The sequence below is a fragment of the Dromiciops gliroides genome, chromosome 2 (assembly GCF_019393635.1).
Source record: "Dromiciops gliroides isolate mDroGli1 chromosome 2, mDroGli1.pri, whole genome shotgun sequence".
NCBI classification, from domain to species: domain Eukaryota; kingdom Metazoa; phylum Chordata; class Mammalia; order Microbiotheria; family Microbiotheriidae; genus Dromiciops; species Dromiciops gliroides.
The window spans coordinates 210,866,893-210,881,050 of record NC_057862.1 but is presented as its reverse complement, the minus strand read 5'-3'; the positions used below and the strand labels follow the sequence as shown (position 1 = coordinate 210,881,050).

Genomic DNA, 14,158 nt, shown 5'->3' with positions numbered 1-14,158 from the left:
GAACACTGTACACAGAGACAGCAATATTGTTTGAAGAACTGTGAATAACTTGATTATTTTCAACAATAATCCAAGACAATCCCAAAAGAATATTGATGAAACATACTATCCACTTCCAAAAATAAAAAAAGAACTGATATTGATGGAACAGACTGAAGCATGCTATTTTTCTTATTCTTTCATTAAGTGACAACTATGCTTTGCATGATCATATATGTATAATCCATATTGGATTGTTTGCTGCCTCAGGAAGGGGCGAGGGGAGGGGGAGGGAAGGGGATTGGAACAGAAAAATATAAATAAAAATGTTTAACCTGAAAAAAATGTGTACTTGAACTTTTTTTTGAGGGTCAACCTACTCCTTTTCCTCCATTCTCTCTTCTGCCTTCTGCATATTTATAAGGCTTAATATTGAATTTAAAGTATTTCTTAGAATTTAATTTGTTGCATAGTTTTGTTCCCTGCATTTAATTAAAAAAAAGATATTTTCCTCTAGGCAAAATGCTGACTTAAGCAGAATAGCCATGAAATTCAGATAGTGAAGGAACTATGGGTCAAGAAGTCCAGGTACTAGTCCTGCCTATCTTATCACTAAATGGAATCATAGTTATTGTGGAATAGTCAGGCAAGAGACCCAGGAAAGGTGTTACAAAAACCCAGAGAAGATAGACATAAACAGGTGATCAATAGTTTCAAATGCAAATAGGCCAAAAAGGACAAAGACTGAGAAAAGTCCATTAGATTTGGCCATTAAGAAATCGTCGGCAGGGTAGCTAGGTGGCGCAGTGGAAAGAGCACTGGCCCTGGAGTTAGCAAGACCTGAGCTCAAATTTTGACCTCACATAGTGGCTGGCTATGTGACCCTGGGCAAACTACAACCCTGACTACCTAAAAAAAAAAATTAAACTGCGTCATTGTCATATTCTTCATCATTTTATTAAGTCTAAACAATGGTAACTTGGGAGAGGGGGGTGGGAATTTCAGTCAGGTGATTAAGTTGGAAACCAGATTAGAAAGGGTTCTCATTTAATTCAACTGAGGAAAGCTACCGTACCTTAACATGGTGTATTGAAATCCTGAGGATTTAGTTTCTACTCTGCTGCTAAAATGCTGTATAGACAAATTATTTTGGATTTTAGGACCCGTTTACTTAAAAAAATTAATGGGCTGGATTAGAGTCACTAGATGATCTCTAAGAGACCAGCGTTAGGTTCCCCCCACTTCTTTGGTAGCTCCTTTACAACTAAATCTATTTCCTTTTCTGAGATTGAGTTAATGTTTATCTGTTCTCTTGATAATTTGGGTACTTTATATTTTTCAAAGTATTTATTTCTTTTGTGTTTAGTTTTGTTAACACATAACTGCATAATATATTGATTATTCATTTCTTTTGGTTTTGTTGTGATTTCACTTTGCTCATTTGCTATTTTGTTTTTTCTTCCCTTTTAAACCCGATTAGTTATCAATTTTATTAATCTCTTCAAAGAACTGGCTTCTACTTTTGTCCTATTTTTGTTTCCAATTTACCTCTCCTCTAATTTTAATAAATTTTATTGTGCATAATTCAGCTTTATTTGTTGATTTTCTAATTTTAAAAAATGCATGTTCAGTTCATTATTCCTTTTTTTCTATTTGTTAATGGGTGTTAGTAGGAGTACTGTTTTTCCTGACAACTGCTTTAGCTGCATCCAGAATTTTTATGTTGCTTCAGCATCATTTTCTTTCACATAATTATTGTTCCTATGATTTGTCCTTTGATCCTCCTCCAAACCAGCTATCAAAAGGACCTTTAAAGCACAAGTCTGACAACATCACTGCTGCCATTCAGTAGACTTCAGTGGCTTCCCCTTTCCTCTAGGAATAAATAGAAAACTGTTTGGCTTTTAAAGCTCTTCCTATCTTCCTACCTTTCCACTCTTCTTAAATCTTTTCTTTACCACATACTTACTATCGAGTGTCACTTGTCTGCATGCTGTTCACACATATTGAGTGTCACTTGTCTCTATGCTGTTCACACATATCTTCTCTTAATGATGTATTTTCAAATTCTATCCCCCATGCCCGGAATCCTCTTTCTACATGTTGTATCCCCATTAGATTGTGTGCTCTCTCTGAGGGAAGGGGCTATCTTTTGACTTTGTTTGTATCCCTAGTATTTGACAAAGTACTTTAGTACAGAGTAGGTGCTTAATAAAATGCTTGTTGATTTGACACTGCTACCAAAGTGATTTTACTTAAGTGTAGATCTGATCATGTGATTCTCTATTGCTTCTAGAATAAAAGATACACTGCTTCACTTTTAAAGACATTTCAACCAGACCCTAAACTATCTTTCTGACCTCCCTGGGCATTATTTCCCCTCCAGCACTGTGATCCAGCCAAACTTACCTTCTGTTCCATCTCCCATTTCTATGCCTGACTGCCCCACAAGCCTAGAATGCACTCCTGCCTTACATCTACCTTACAATTTTCTGAATGAAAGCCTTTCCTGACCCACCCAATTGCTAGTATTCTCACTCCCAAACAACTTTATATATGGGGAGTATGTGTTTGCCTGTGAGCACATGCACATATATATATGTGCTCACAGGCAAATACACACTCCCCATTAGAAAACAAGCTCTTTGATTATAGGGACAGTTGGCTTCTTTGTATTTGTATTCCATGTCTAGCACATAATAGGCATTTGATAAATTCTTGATTGATTGGCAAGTCAATAAATTTTCTTAGCTTCAGTATCTTCAGTCTCTAAAATGAGAGAATTAGGCTAGATTATTTCTAAAATCCTTTCTCATTGTAAAGTTCGATGACTTAAGTTGCTTTTTTTTTACATAACCTGCTGATTGTTTTCTCTGTGAAGTAGCTGCAAGGAAAAATAAAGATTGGCTTTGGAATCAGAGGATCTGGGTTCATATCCTGACTGCTACTTATTGCCTGAGCAAATCAATTGCCTTTTCTGAGCCTCTGGTTCCTCATTTCTAAAATGAGAGGGTTGTATTAGTATATCTGTAAAATGAGAAAGTTGAATTAGATGATCCCTAAGGTCATGCTCTAGAAACCTGGTTATTACAGGCTATCCACTAAAACATGGAAATAACTTTATTATACAGAAATTTTCTTTATAATGTATTCAATCTAATAAAAGTGAAACCCCCTTTACAACAAATATCATAATCACCACCTCTGTGCAACAAAATAAAACCAGTCTTGGCCCACTTCTTTCAAAAGTACAATGAATATAACCAAGAATTGTATATATAGCACAATAATTTAAACAGTTCTCTGAGTTTACTAAGTACAATTTGAGCTGCCTCAAAATATTTATATTTTTTTTTAATTTAAAAAAATATTTATATTTTTGGTTTTAGAGACAACATACCATAGTGGGTAGACTTGATTGTAGCATTAGGAAAACCTGAGTTTGATTTCAGCCTCTGAGACATACTGTGTGACTGCAGGCAAGTAACCTCTGGGTGTCCCAGCCAACATCAAAGACCACAACTGGTAGAATTTAGTGGAGAAAGTTTTCACACAGGGAGTTCTCTACATCAAATGAAATTACAGGTCTAGACCATATATATAAGTCTAGATATGTGTATGTTTTACAGCCACAATTTATTTGAGTAACAATTAAGAATAAAGTTCCATGGAAATGCGAATAAAACCTTTTTAGAAATTTTATTAACCTTGCCAGCCAAAAAGAGGTAAAAAATACTAATCTTGCACTGATATTTGTTTGCACAACAGCTTCTAGCAGCATTTTAAATGAAATTTGTACTCACGGAATGTGTCAGATAAAAAAAAAATTAGGCAAGAAACAAAGAAACAATAAGTTTTCATTATTACAATGAAAGATGAAATTATCAGCTGCTTTAACCAAGACAAATAGTCCGAATATTACTCTGTACTGTAATAAAATCTCAGAAAATTTTTGTTTAAAGTACTAATAGTGTTCATTTATGTGCTTATCCACATTAACACTAATAATACAATAAATATCACAGTTGCCTTTATGTTAGCAGAATCTTCAGAGTGGCTCTATAAATACTTGAAAATGAAATTGATCAGTTTTGTTTAAAGAAAAACCCTTCAATCTAAAGTGCTAAGTATAAGGGATAGGATCTGGATCTTGAACTTATGAAATAAATGCCAGTCTGTCACAATTATGTCACTTCCTATGAAAACTCCCTAGATTATGTGGTTTTTCTTTAATGAGATGATTTGAATTCAATGTAAACTATGTACAGTGCATTTCCTTTTGGCTATCTTGTGGTTAACACAAGGTAGTTATAAAACACAAAAAAAAATCAAGATTTTGGGAGGAGTTACTCAGCCTCCTATTTAGCATTTTAGTGCTGACACATGTAGTCTACATGCTGCTTAGGGGTCTTAGAAGCATGCAGACCCAAGAGATAAAAACACTTATTTTTTTTTTAACTGTAATATTACTTTGTAAAAAAAATGGCATTCAATGTTTGTTTCTTTCATATAACATTAAAATCAGAACTTCTACACACCACACACCAAATAACTCTTTTGAGCTATTTGTATTCAAATGACAAAACTGTATTTTAGACTTTAAAAAAAAAGGACTGACAACAGGAAAAGATAAAAACTGATTTCTGTGTCAATAAAAATAATTATCACTTCGAAACAGAGGCATTGAGCAAGTATGATGTGAAAATGACTGCAGAGGAAAAGTTCTAGTGTATGTACAAGTATATTTGTTGCTGCTGTTTATTCAAACAATCTATAAAAGGCCATTTTATCAAAACAGTTGCTTTTGCACCTTGAGTAGCAGTTCTTTCTTAATTTCAAAATCCTCCATTTTTTTTCCCATTCCTAAAAATTAAAAAAACAACAAACAACTGATTTTGCACAAACTTGGTAAAAAAGAGTTTTTATGAACATACCCTCAGAGGCCAAGAACTTGTTTGCCTAGTTTTACTGTTCAAATCAAATAATCCCAGCTTAGAAAAGAGGGCTTGTCTACAAAGAAAACCAACAACATCAATTACTGGGCCTGTATTGCCACAGTTATGGTATTTATCAATTTTGAAGTCAAAAAGGTGGAATGTTCAAGATTTACTAAGCAAAATGCTCTGCATTATTCACTTCTTTAGTATAATTTCTTGGGCTTAAAATATTATCTTCCTGACTAGTTCTCTCTGTATAAATTATAGAACAACAAAGGAAAACAACAAAATAAGGTAAATGCCCTTCCTTTTTTTTTCCTTAGAAAGGGGTAACAATCATCTAGACAACAGATCCTTTATACAATAGCATACTGTTCATATAAAAGGTCTCTTATCCTATAAAAATCCTGACAAAGGCAGCCTTCAAGTCCAATGCGTCCGGTTTCAGTCTAAGAAAGAGGGGAAAAAGGAGTTAGTTTTATAAGACATAAAAAAACAACACCACACCACCCTCAACTTAACTTACATCAAGGTTATTTTTGAATCTCACATTTCCTGATAATGCTTCTGAAATCTATGATAGGGCCAAACACATAGCAGGCACTTGTTTAACATTTGCTGTACTGAAATATTTCTACAGCATCTCTATAAACATCAAGTATCAATTAACTTGACATGTTTGGAAGACAGTTATGAAGAATTCCAATTTGCAAAGATTGAGTAACAGCATATAGCCTTTGTTCAATTTATACCCTTCTAAATTTTCAAATCTTAAAGACATACTCACTTTATTTATTCAATGTATACCCTCCTAAATTTTCAAATCTTAAAAGAAATACTCACTCTACGGACAGCTACTAGATTGTTGCAAACAAGTACACCTCCTACAAACTCAGCCTGGATTCCCTCTCGCAACAGAACTTGTTTAAAATCAGACAGTCTTGGCTCATTCATAAACACTGACTGGTGTCCAGGAACCTTTAAAAAGATGAGATGGGGGAAAAGAGTAAATCAAAATCAAAATACCAGGTGTACAATTCCAGATTATTTTCTATTAATCCCTCAAGTCATTTAAGAGATGATTTCAAAAAAGTAATTCATGTTCTCTATGGTATTCTGAATTTTACTTCATTTTTAACATTACAAACGACTTCACATTTTTAATGGCTTTACAATAAGTTTTATTAGTCATGTTTGATTACTAATACACCTATCAGGGTTCTATTATGCTCAACTTCACTCACTTCCCTACGGTCAATGAGAGTATCAGTATTAGAGCTGGAGTCAGAACTCAAAGCCTCTCAAGTTCCCTGTACTTTCATTAGTTCAAAGGATATTTGCTGTTGCTTTCTCCAAACTCCTGTCCCATTTCCACAATGAAGCTAACAGTACTTTTGCACTTTTCAAAGGACTATACCCTAGATGATCAGTGTATGGATGCCCTGGTTATCAGAAAGAATCAGGATGCTCCAAACCTGTGGCTACTCCTCTATGACTGCTGCTGAGGGAGTTGGGAAGGGGGAGGAGGAATTAACCTGAAAGTGGTAAAAAGGGGAAAGAGATTCTCCAATTTCTCCTCCCAATCCCAAAGGAAAAGTACCTGAGATCCATACAGGAACAAAGGCTATTGTCTAATCATGATGCTAGCTAAAAATGTCCCATGATTAAGTCATCCAGAGTGTTCACATAAAACAAACAACAGTTTTACAAGACAGTAAGTGGAAGATAAGAACAGTAGAGCCAACTCATTCTTTAATACCCAACTCAAATGCCTGGGAAGCCTTCTCTGATCCTGCTAGTCTGGGAATTCTTAACGTGTGTGTGTGTGTGTGTGTGTGTGTGTGTGTGTGTGTGTGTGTGTGTGTGTGTAAGTGAGAGAGAGAGAGAGAGAGAGAGAGAGAGAGAGAGAGAGAGACTCCACAGCATGATATTTTGAATCCATAAAATATATCGAATTACCAAGGAAACAAAGTTTATTGAAATAGTTATCAAAATGTATATTTTAAAGTTTATGTCCCAAGTTAAGAATCCCTGCTCTAGTCGATAATGACCTTCCCTTTTAGATTTTCCATAGCATTGTTTCACAATGACCTAAAGTACCTATAATATCATATATAATTATAATCTATGTATCTTATCTCCATTCTAGACTGCCTCACAAAGGCATGGATAATGTCCTATGTAAACTTTACATGTCTTTTAACATCTGGGACCATGCTTAGGATGTAGGATACTTATAAAGGTCTCTTGAATGATTAAAAAACTAACATTTAGAAGTTTGCAGAGCATTTTAAATGCATTCTCATTTTATCCCCATATCAGCAAAGCAAATATTAAAGACATTATTCCCGTTTTGCAACTGAGGTAACAACTAAAGAGGCTCAGAGAGGTCAATCAATAATTTGTCCATGGACTCCCAAATAATTTGTGTTAGAGGGAGGATAAGAATCAGGTCTCTTGACTCTAAGTTCAATGTTCTTTATTATTATGGAGATGTCTCTTTACTCAATGGAAACAAATAAATATGTGCTAATCTTTCTTAGTGATGCATTTCGGGCCATGTAAAATTCAAGGGTAACATACCGTAAGGGATGTTAGCAAGTTCAGATGGTAAATTAAAGTTTGCAAATGACCAAAAGCTTCCCTATTAACTTATATATTTTGGCAATTCTCCATTTTAAACAAACTCTAAGCAAACCAGTACTGTAAAACTTCAACTTAAAAACAAATTAGATTGGGCAGCTAGGTGGTGCAGTGGATAAAGCACTGGCCCTAGATTCGGGAGGACCTGAGTTCAAATCCAGCCTTAGACATTTGACACTTACTAGCTGTGTGACCCTGGGCAGGTCACTTAACCTTCATTGCCCCGCAAAAACAAACAAAAAAACAAAATTAGATGATTAGCTGCATTATAAAAAAGTGTTTACCACAGAGTTTCTTTAAATATTGATAATTTAGCTTCAAAAGCAATGATTTTAACAGGATGGATTCTCCCTCTATCTCTTAATAGTGTTATGAGTTGCCCCACCAAAAACATTCATCAGCTAATATCTAAACTGAGCAAGGAGCTTCTCTGAACTTCGTGAGGCTGAACTTCACATGACTGAAGGCTTTCTAGAACTCTGGGTATCTATCTGTGCCGTGGTGAGATTTGCAGTGGATAAATGAAGAGCAGAGCTGTCCCAGTACATTTAAAATGATCAGATTTTTTAAATGACTCAACTTACAAACAAAACTTAACAGGAATATGTCTTGAGCATTTTTTAAAACTCCCCACATATTTACTAGTTTATACATTTGACACAAAATTTTACAAACATTATCATTAGAATTGTCCCTACAATGGAAATAAAGTTGAAAAACTGAAAGGATTTTTAAGAAGAGAGACAATACAAACTTTTCTTACCTCATGAGGTGGCAAGGGTTCCAAAGTGGGAATAATTTCACTCTCTTCACCTGTTTCTTTGTCATCATCTCCAAACAGACTCTTCATGGCTTTTTGTTGTGCTATGACACTAGCATCTGAAGGAGTATCCACTTGCATCTCTGAGTCTTCTCCATCATCTTTCAGTTCTCCTTCTTCTAAAATAACGCCTGTATCTACTTTGGAAACTCGCATGTCTAGGACACCATCTATCCAAGCTAGTTCAGCATCTTTTGCTTTACAGAACTGAAGAGAGCTGACAAGTGAATCTTTTAATCTCACCTAAGTATGGATCATACATAGGACAATTTGAAAAAATTAATGTTGGAAAAGAGAGAAACAATGAACATGTTAATATTAGCAAATCAAACATAGCATTCTATAAGATATTCAATGTTTATAAACATTATACTTGTGAAAAAATATATTAAAAATTTATGTGAAAATTTTATCAATGAAGAAATATATAAATATACCCCTAGACCTCAAGATGGTAAGATTAAATACAGGAATTTACTAAGTAGAAGTCTGAGTGGTGACTATAAGGGCCTATGGTAAACTGATAACTTTGTTACCCTTAAGAAGTGGACCTACTAGCCTTGTTAGACATGAAGTAACAATAATGGTTCAGTACAATTAGATCATTTCTTTTTATCTAGAAAAGGGATATGCAGCTCCTGATCCCCTCAAGTCTACAAACCCCTTGTTTAGCTAAGCTGCTCATGGTTGGTGTCAGCGGGCAGGGTTCTGCTTCCTCTGGCCTGGAGGATCCAGCTCCCTTTGTGTACCTCAGTATAAAACCTCACAGCCCCAAGTAACTTCAGCTAGTAGTCAGTCCATGTGCCTGGATAGGTATGATTTCCATGGGGCAGTTATTTGTACTGCTCTGCTTCCTTAGGCCAAAGATAGGGTCCCAGCAGATGATAGTGAAGCAGATGTGATTCTTTTGTACTTTGTATATTACTCAATAAACCTGCAGTTTAATCAACTGAGTACTAAATTTTATTTTCTTTGAAATTCTGAACCTAGCAAGTAATATGTCCATTTGTGTCTTTGTTCATTTTGACACGTAATGTATGCTAAACACTAGCATTTTCTTCTCATTTGGGGGACAATATAGAGAAGAAATGAAGAGACATATATACCTTAAAATATGAAAGAAAAAAGTTAAAGGATTTTGTTAAAAGTAGATAGGTAAGAGAATTAAGAGAAGCAATTTTAAATATACTGTTATACAATGAGTTACATAATTATTATAAATATGTTCCAAAATCTAAACCTAAAAAATAAAAAAATTTCACATACATGCCAATTATACAAACACAAAAATTCAAAGGCTAAACTATTTAAAAATCTGGAGATTTTTATCAAGGAGAACTGTGTTGTATAGAATATAGAACATCAAATACAATGACACTCAGGAGATATGTTGGTTAATTCTTCTGAACTACTTGTCTTCCCAACCCTTCCTCTTTTTTTATTCTTTGTTATAAAATATGGCTCTTTGGCTAGGGGAGGAGAAAGAGTATAGATATAGCCAGAAATGAAACTAAAGCAAAAACAAAAGATATCAGTAATCTTTTAAAAATCTGGCTTGATATACAGATATTACTGTCAAACTCTCCTTTGATGAGAATCTATATTATTTCATTCAGATCAAGATAGTGGTCCTTTTTCTCCCTATCAAAAAAGCATTACTTCTACATAGCTCAAACTCTAGTATATTATTACCTGATAAATATGAGTTTCACTGGTGGCATCTACTGTTTCATGTAGCTTTGGCATATACACTTTAATATCTTTTCCACCAAAAGCTCGGCAACATTCTGCTAGATCTTGACTGGCCTCTGGTGGTCCATGGACGATAATCAACTGCCGTGGTTTCATCTGATTAATTATTTTTTTAATGGAGTCACCATCTGAACGTCCTTCATAGTCTATATAAGTAACTCTGGCTCTGTAAGAAAGTACATGGTAATAAATGCTAATTTTCCTCAAGTTAATTTTTACTTGATTTAGTACAGATTCATGGTATTTCTTCAAAATGTCCACTTACAAACAGAACAAAGCATTCATTCCAATTTAGAAAACAAAAGCATCTATTCTTGTATTATAGAAAAAAAGAGAACGCAAGACAAATAAGTTAAGTAATAAAACTTAATAATAGAATACAATTCTTTTAATGTTAATGTATATTTTACACTTAATTTCTTAAATTTTCTTGCTTTCTCTTTCATAACTTTTTCCCCACCCCAACTTCCTTAAAGACAACTGAGGCACTTACTTGATTTCAATTGATTCTGTTGCAGAAATGCACTTGGTAGGAACATCTGATAAATCCTGGTCCATGGGTTCATCTCCATTTGTCAAGCCAGATTCTAGTTTGCTTTTTTCTTCTTCAGTGGCTTGAAGCTCAGGCACTAAGAAATCTTCTGGTCTAAGTAATAAATTCTCACTATTAATAGTTCAATAAAATATAAGATAACATTACATTACTATCTAGTGGCACCATTAGTAACATCTGTTCAAGTATCTTAATCTATATCTTAATCTAATGCAAAATGGAACTGAAAAAAGTTGCATCTTTTACTATTAAGATTTCTGAGTTATAAGATACTTATAATGACAAATCACAAGATACTCATGTACATTTTCCTTAAACCTATCTAAACTCACCATGCCCAACATCACTTTTAAGTTCAAATTATATAAAGCATGCTAGTTTAATTAGGAGACCTAGATTCAAATGGCAGCTCTGCCAGTAACTACCTGTATGATCTTGGGCAAGTCATTTGCCCTCAACAATCCTGTTTTTTCACCTGCAAAATAAGGAGGTTGGACTAGAAACCTGTAAAATTCTTTCAAGCCCTGAATTTATCACCTCTTCCTCCTCCCCAACTCTGAGCACATGAGCTTTCCAACTTTCATTTTCCTTCATGTCACCTGTTATTACCTTTGTATTTGTCTCACCTTCTGTTAACCCCTTCTGCCTATGTCCTAGACTGCCATATCTTCCCACCTTTTCCAGGAACTTTATTCCCACAAAACAAAATTAAAACATAGGAAAAGACACATTAAAAAAACTTTTGTTTTATATCTTTGCTGTAATCCCTTTCTTTTAACTGCCATCTAACTTCTCTCCTTATTTTTTGCTACTAAATCTCGAAAACATTTTCTACCTCACTGACTCTACTTACACTCACTTCTATTTAAGTGTCTATCTGCAAGACCTAAATTTCATCAAACTGACTTTTTCAGGCCTCATTCTCCTCTACTTCTCTATAGAATGACTCAATCTCCTGAAACTTCTCCCCTATTTTCCTTTCTTTGTCCCTATAACATGACCCTTCTTTTTCCTTTTCCTGCCCTTTTAGTCCTAAAACTACGTGTGTCCCCACAGGATGTTTCTCCCATCCTCAGTTTTTTCTCAACATCCATATCCTTGGAAAATGACTTTTTTGGGCTTCCTTCTCTAATTCTATATTGATGACTCACCAATCTAAAAAGCTGTCAGGAGCCCTGACCTCTCACCTTTCCTCTCATATATTCCAATCATTTTTGAGAGAGATTTACAGTATCCTGGGATAAATATTTTGAATCATTGACATTTACCTTTCCCTCAATCTCTATATCAAATCTGCCACCAAATTCTATCATTTCTTCCTTCCAAATGTCTTAGAATCATCTCCATTCCAACTGTTACTCCTTCATCCAAGTCTTAACTGTCTCAAACCTGAATTATTTATAACAGATTTCTGGCTAGTCTCATTGACTAGCTTCTCCACTCACCCCATATTGTTTACTGCCATTTCCATTATGTAACTCCTTTCACAATGATCAAAAGTTCTCTAATACATTAGTCTAAGTACTTATGCATGGCTTTCAAAGCCCTTTAAAATTTGACCCTATTCTATCTATTCAACCTGATTTTCATTTACTCCACAAAAACTTATCTCCAGTCAGACTAGTATTTTCTCACACACAATGTATATAGTCCCACTTCTGTGACTTTATCTGGGGGTGTTCTCATCATCATCCAGAAGACATTCTGCCTATCTAAATTCCATCTGGCCTTCAAATCCCATTTGAATTTCCACCTTCTCACAGGTATACTCTGAAGATGAGAAATGAGAAGCAGAAAAGGTACACCAGACCAAAAGTGAGGAGCCTCGGGTTCTAGTTCTAGCTCTGTCATTAGCAAACAGTATGACCTCTAGCAATTCACTGACCTCTCTGGATCCCATCTGTACATCTCTAAATAGCCTATAAAAGAGTTTTTTGGAATCCTATAATATTGAACCCTTAGAAGATTTAATGATGCATTATGCTCTATTTATAAAATGGCTGGGAAACCTTTCCAGCAACACCAGCCCTTATCAATCTCTTGCTTCTCTGAACTACTATTTAAAGTTAATACTTTAGGGGCAGCTTGGTGGTGCAGGGCATAGAGCACCGGCCCTGGAGTCAGGAGTACCTGAGTTCAAATACTGTCTCAGACACTTGACACTTACTAGCTGTGTGACCCTAGGAAAGTCACTTAACCCTCATTGTCCTGCCCTGCCCTCCAAAAAAAGAATAAAGTTAATACTCTGAACTTAGCACCATGGTCCAGACGCCTGACCGCCCCCTAAGTTGCTGTTTCTTCTATATAAAATCAGCTATGTGTTGGTCTTATCCTCCAAATCAGACAGTCTCTGTCCTAAAGGATTTCACAACATCTTGTATTTATTTTGAAGACTAATTATCAATTTTAAATATAAATCATAAGAAAGGAAAATTAGCATTGCATAGTCCTGGATGTGCAGTCATAAACCTTGGGTCTAAATCCTGGCTGTGTTACTTACTGCCTACACGCCTTTCAGCAAATCACTTAGTTTCTACATTCCTCACTTTACTTACCTGTAAAAGGAGGGTGGGGGAGGATGGAGCAGGGCAAAGGAATGAATGAAATGATCTCTAAGGTCCTTCCCAATTCTAAATCTATGATTCTCAGTCATCATTTCATGTTTAACAATCTTCCCTACAGGGAATGCTTCCTGAGCTAAGTTTATCTTCCCCTAATAATGATCATAATCATTCCCACGTCCTATCTTTAGTGTTTACGGAAACTGAATGTCATCTTTTAGATGAGACTTAACGCACCTGAAGCCTACAATATCACTTATCACTTTTTTCTAATATTTTTTTTATCTGTTCTATTTTCAGAGCTTTATTTATCTTCTTTGAATTCTTTCCCAAACTTCTATTTCAGAGGCATCCTGGTGTGACTGGAATCTGTGTAATGCTGGACAGATCATTTAACTTCTGGAATTAGTTCTCTCATCTGTCCAACAAGGAGGTTAGACCTAGGGGACCTTCTAGATCTAAATCTTATGATCTCAAAAATTAATACAGTACACAGAAAATAGGAAATTAAGTTCATTAAGTTCAGATAATTCTTTCAGACTTACAGTCCAGTATACTTAATACTTTCATAGCTAAGTAAAAGAAATGTTTGTTTCAATCACATACTTGATAATCTCTCCATACTCATCCCATTTAATTCTTTCTTCTGGAGCAGGAAACATAGGATAAGACTTTTTAGCCTGTTTGAAGAAACTTCCTTTTCGGCTACCTTCACCTTTCATCATCAAATCATGCTTGGTTTTGTGTGCTGATGGTTGGTCAATATCTTCTTCAACATCACTCTCATCACTAGAATCTATATCTGCCCTGAGATGATATTGAAAAATAGACTATAAGGTTTTAAAAATACAATCGCTTCCAAATTCTGGTTTTTTAATCAAAAATACTATATTTAACAAAACATGGAATTGGT

At 34.9% G+C, this 14,158-nt stretch overlaps 1 protein-coding gene across 1 annotated transcript in view; it reads right to left on the bottom strand.

Moving 5' to 3' along the window:
* Positions 1-3,661: 3,661 nt before the first annotated feature.
* CPSF2 (cleavage and polyadenylation specific factor 2) overlaps positions 3,662-14,158 on the bottom strand; it is a 31,009-nt gene continuing 20,512 nt past the window's right edge. Inside the window, exons 10-15 of the mRNA XM_043983095.1 lie at positions 13,852-14,052; positions 10,625-10,777; positions 10,072-10,297; positions 8,323-8,622; positions 5,760-5,894; positions 3,662-5,365 (exon numbers count right to left, since the gene is read on the bottom strand). Coding sequence (XP_043839030.1) covers positions 5,273-5,365; positions 5,760-5,894; positions 8,323-8,622; positions 10,072-10,297; positions 10,625-10,777; positions 13,852-14,052 — 1,108 coding nt within the window. The 3' untranslated portion in view covers positions 3,662-5,272. The remainder of the gene's footprint in view (positions 5,366-5,759; positions 5,895-8,322; positions 8,623-10,071; positions 10,298-10,624; positions 10,778-13,851; positions 14,053-14,158) is intronic.